Genomic DNA, 3,296 nt, shown 5'->3' on the forward strand with positions numbered 1-3,296 from the left:
AATCCCATAGTGCTTCCAGCATGCCGTACCGGTCCCGGCTCAGCACTGGTCCCAGTGACCCCGCAGAACTGATCCCAGTGATCCCATACAGGTCCCAGTGCTCCCCAGCACCCCCCCAGTAACCCCCAGTACCCTTGAGCACCCTCCCAGTACGCACCTATGTACCCTCCCAGTTACCCCCAGTAGCCCCCAGCCCCACCCAATACCCCCCAGCACCCTCCCAGTGCTCCCAGACCCCCCCAGCACCCTCCCAGTACCCCCAGAACCCCCCAGTACTCTCCTGGCCACCCCCAGCACCCTCCCAGTACCCCCAGAACCCCCCCAGTACTCTCCTGCCCCCCCCCAGCACCCTCCCAGTGCTCCCAGACCCCCTCAGCACCCCCCCAGCACCCTCCCAGTACCCCCCCCAGTACTCTCCTAGCCCCTTCCCAGTATCCCCCCAGTCTGGCAGGCGATGGGCCGAGGGCGGCTACTGGGGGCCTGCGCCTGGCTACTGGGGGGGCTGGCGCTGCTGCAGACCCTCTACTTGCGAGCCCTGCCCCCTCCTCGCCCCCCCCTCCCCCACCGCCGCCCCCCCCCACCCATACCCCCCCCCCGTGGGGTGCTGGACACCTCGGGGACCTTCCGGGTATATCGGGACCTTTTGGGGTCCCCCCCTCGCTGGGAACCCCCCGAATTAGTCCTGGCCACCCACGGTACCCCGGGACGGGTGGCGGAAACCCTGGGGGGGGCACTGGGGGGGCTGTGGGAGGGGCCGCTCTCGGTGGCTGTTTTTGGGGTACCCAAGGAAGGGTTGGGGGAGCTGTTGGCGGTTTTGGGGGGGCCCTGCCGGGGGTTACGGGGTCGCTTGCGGTTACACGTGGTGGTGGGGGCGGCTGCGCCCCCCCCCACCGTGTCCCCCAACCCTGGCCCCCCAACCCCGGGGAGATGTCGGGGGGCCCTACGGCGCCTGGCGGCCGCTGACCCCCCCAGTTACACTTTGGGGGTGCCGTATCCCGGGAATCTGTTGCGTAACGTGGCCTGGGCGGGGGCAGCGGAAGAAAGGGGGGGGACATCCTGGAATGGGGGGCCTGGTCACCCCAAAACTGGGGGGCGCTTCGTGCTGCTGGTGGACGCCGACGTGGTGCCCAGCCGGGGGCTGCGGGAGGAGTTCCTGAGGCTGCTGCGGGAGGGGGGGGGCCGGGCTGGGCCCCCCAATATTGGGGGCCGGCAGAGGGTTGGGGGACCCCCCGGTGAGAGGGGTTGTGGGGGTCTTGGGGGACCCCCCAGCTGTGGGGGCTGCAGGATTCTTGGGGGACCCTGGTGGCCTCGGGGTCCCCAGAGCCCTGGACCCCTCCCATGTCCCCGGGGTCCCCAATGACCCCGGGGTGCTCAACGCCCTGGAGGTCCCCAACAGGTTGGGTGTCCCCAACATCCCGGGTGTCCCCAACACCGTCAGCATTGTGGGTGTCCGTAACAGTCCGGAGGTCCCCGATGTCCTCAGTGACCCAGGTGTCCCCAAGATGCTGGAGGTCCCCAAGGGCTTCCATGACCCAGGTGTCCCCAACGCCTTGGAGGACCCCAACGCCTTGAGGGACCCCAAGGCCCTGGAGGTCCCCAAGGGCTTCCATGACCCAGGTGTCCCCAACGCCTTGGAGGTCCCCAACGCCTTGAGGGACCCCAAGACCCTGAAGGACCCCAACGCCTTGGAGAACCTCAACTCCCCAGGTGCCACCACACCGTCCTGGGAGCAGGCGGTGTTCGTGCTGCCGGCCTTTGAGGTCCGTGCGGGGACACGGGTGCCGGGGACAAAAGCGGAGCTTCTGCAGCTGTGGGACATGGGGGACGCCCGGCCCTTCTATGGGGCACTGTGTCCCCGGTGCCAGGCACCCACGAGTTACGGGCGTTGGTGGGCGCTGCCACCCACCGCTCACTTGCGCGTGGCCTACGAGGTGCCGTGGCGTGACCCTTGGGAACCCTTCTACGTGGCGCCGGCCCGCGGCGTGCCACCCTTCGATGAGCGCTTCCTCCAGTACGGCTTCAACCGCATCAGCCAGGTGCCGTGGGGCAGGGGACCGTGGGGTGGCTGGGGTGGGGTGGGGTGGGGTGGGGGGGCCTTGGGGTGGCCACGGTGACCATAGGTGCCATGGAGTCTGCAAGGCACTATGGGGTGGTCATGGGGCTATGGGTGCTCTTGGGGGATGGGGGTTTGGGGGGGGGGGGTGTCTGTGGGTGCTCTGGAGGTCTGTGGGTGCTGTAGGGGTCTGTGGATGCTATGGGGAGGGGGGGAGGGTGTCTGTGGGTCTTGTAGGGGGTCTAAGGGTGCTGTAGATAGACCATGGGTGCTATAGGGCTCTATGGGCGCTATGTGTCTTTTTTTTTGGGTGCTTTATGGACTCTATGGGTGCTATGGGGTTCTGTAGAGGATCTATGGGTGCTGTAGAGGAGCTGTGGGTGCCACGGGGTCTGGGGTTACCGTAGGGTTGTGGGAGGGTGCCGTGGGTGCCATGGGTGACGGTGTCCCTCCAGGCATGCGAGCTGCACGTGGCCGGCTTCCGCTTTGCGGTGCTGGACGGGGCCTTTGTCGTCCACCGCGGCTTCAAGGAGGCGGGTGGCTTCCACGAGGGGCGGGAGGCCGAGCTGCACCGCAACCGGCAACTTTTCCGACATTTCCGGGCCGAGCTGCGCCAGCGCTACCCCCGGTCGTCTCGCCGCTGCTGACCGCGCGCCTGGGTCCGCTCTGCCTGGACGTCTGGGTCCGCTACACCCGGACACCTGGGTCTGCTACACCCGGACACCTGGGTCCCCAACACCCGGACACTTGGGTCCGCTACACCCGGACACCTGGGTCCGCTACACCCGGACAGCTGGGTCCCCAACACCCAGACTTGGATTCTCTCCGCCTGTACAACTGGGTCCCCAACACCTGGACACCTGGGTCCCCAACACCCAGACTTGGGGTCTCTCCGCCTGTACAACTGGGTCCCCAACACCTGGACGTCTGGGTCCGCTACACCCAGACACCCGCATCTGCTACACCCGGACAGCTGGGTCCCCAACACCTGGACACCTGGGTCTGCTACACCCAGACACCCGCATCAGCTACACCCAGACACCTGGGTCCCCAACACCTGGACACTTGGGTCTGCTACACCCGGACAGCTGGGTCCGCTACACCCAGACTTGGATTCTCTCCGCCTGTACGACTGGGTCCCCAACACTCGGACGCCTGTGTCTGCTACACCCGGACACTTGGGTCTGCTACATCCGGACGCCTGGGTCCTCAACACCCAGACTTGGATTCTCTCCGCCTGTAC

General features: G+C 67.3%; 1 protein-coding gene across 1 annotated transcript; it reads left to right on the forward strand.

Annotated features, from left to right (window-relative positions):
* Nucleotides 1–363: 363 nt before the first annotated feature.
* Nucleotides 364–2,861, forward strand: B4GAT1 (beta-1,4-glucuronyltransferase 1). Its single transcript, XM_075741545.1, is given in 4 exon segments — nucleotides 364–1,351; nucleotides 1,353–1,538; nucleotides 1,638–2,036; nucleotides 2,509–2,861. Coding segments are annotated over 4 exon segments (1,674 nt in total). The 5' UTR covers nucleotides 364–454; the 3' UTR covers nucleotides 2,701–2,861.
* The last annotated feature ends 435 nt before the right edge of the window (nucleotides 2,862–3,296 follow it).

This window comes from Balearica regulorum, unplaced genomic scaffold, assembly GCF_011004875.1.
Source record: "Balearica regulorum gibbericeps isolate bBalReg1 unplaced genomic scaffold, bBalReg1.pri scaffold_139_arrow_ctg1, whole genome shotgun sequence".
Taxonomy (NCBI): Eukaryota; Metazoa; Chordata; class Aves; order Gruiformes; family Gruidae; genus Balearica; species Balearica regulorum.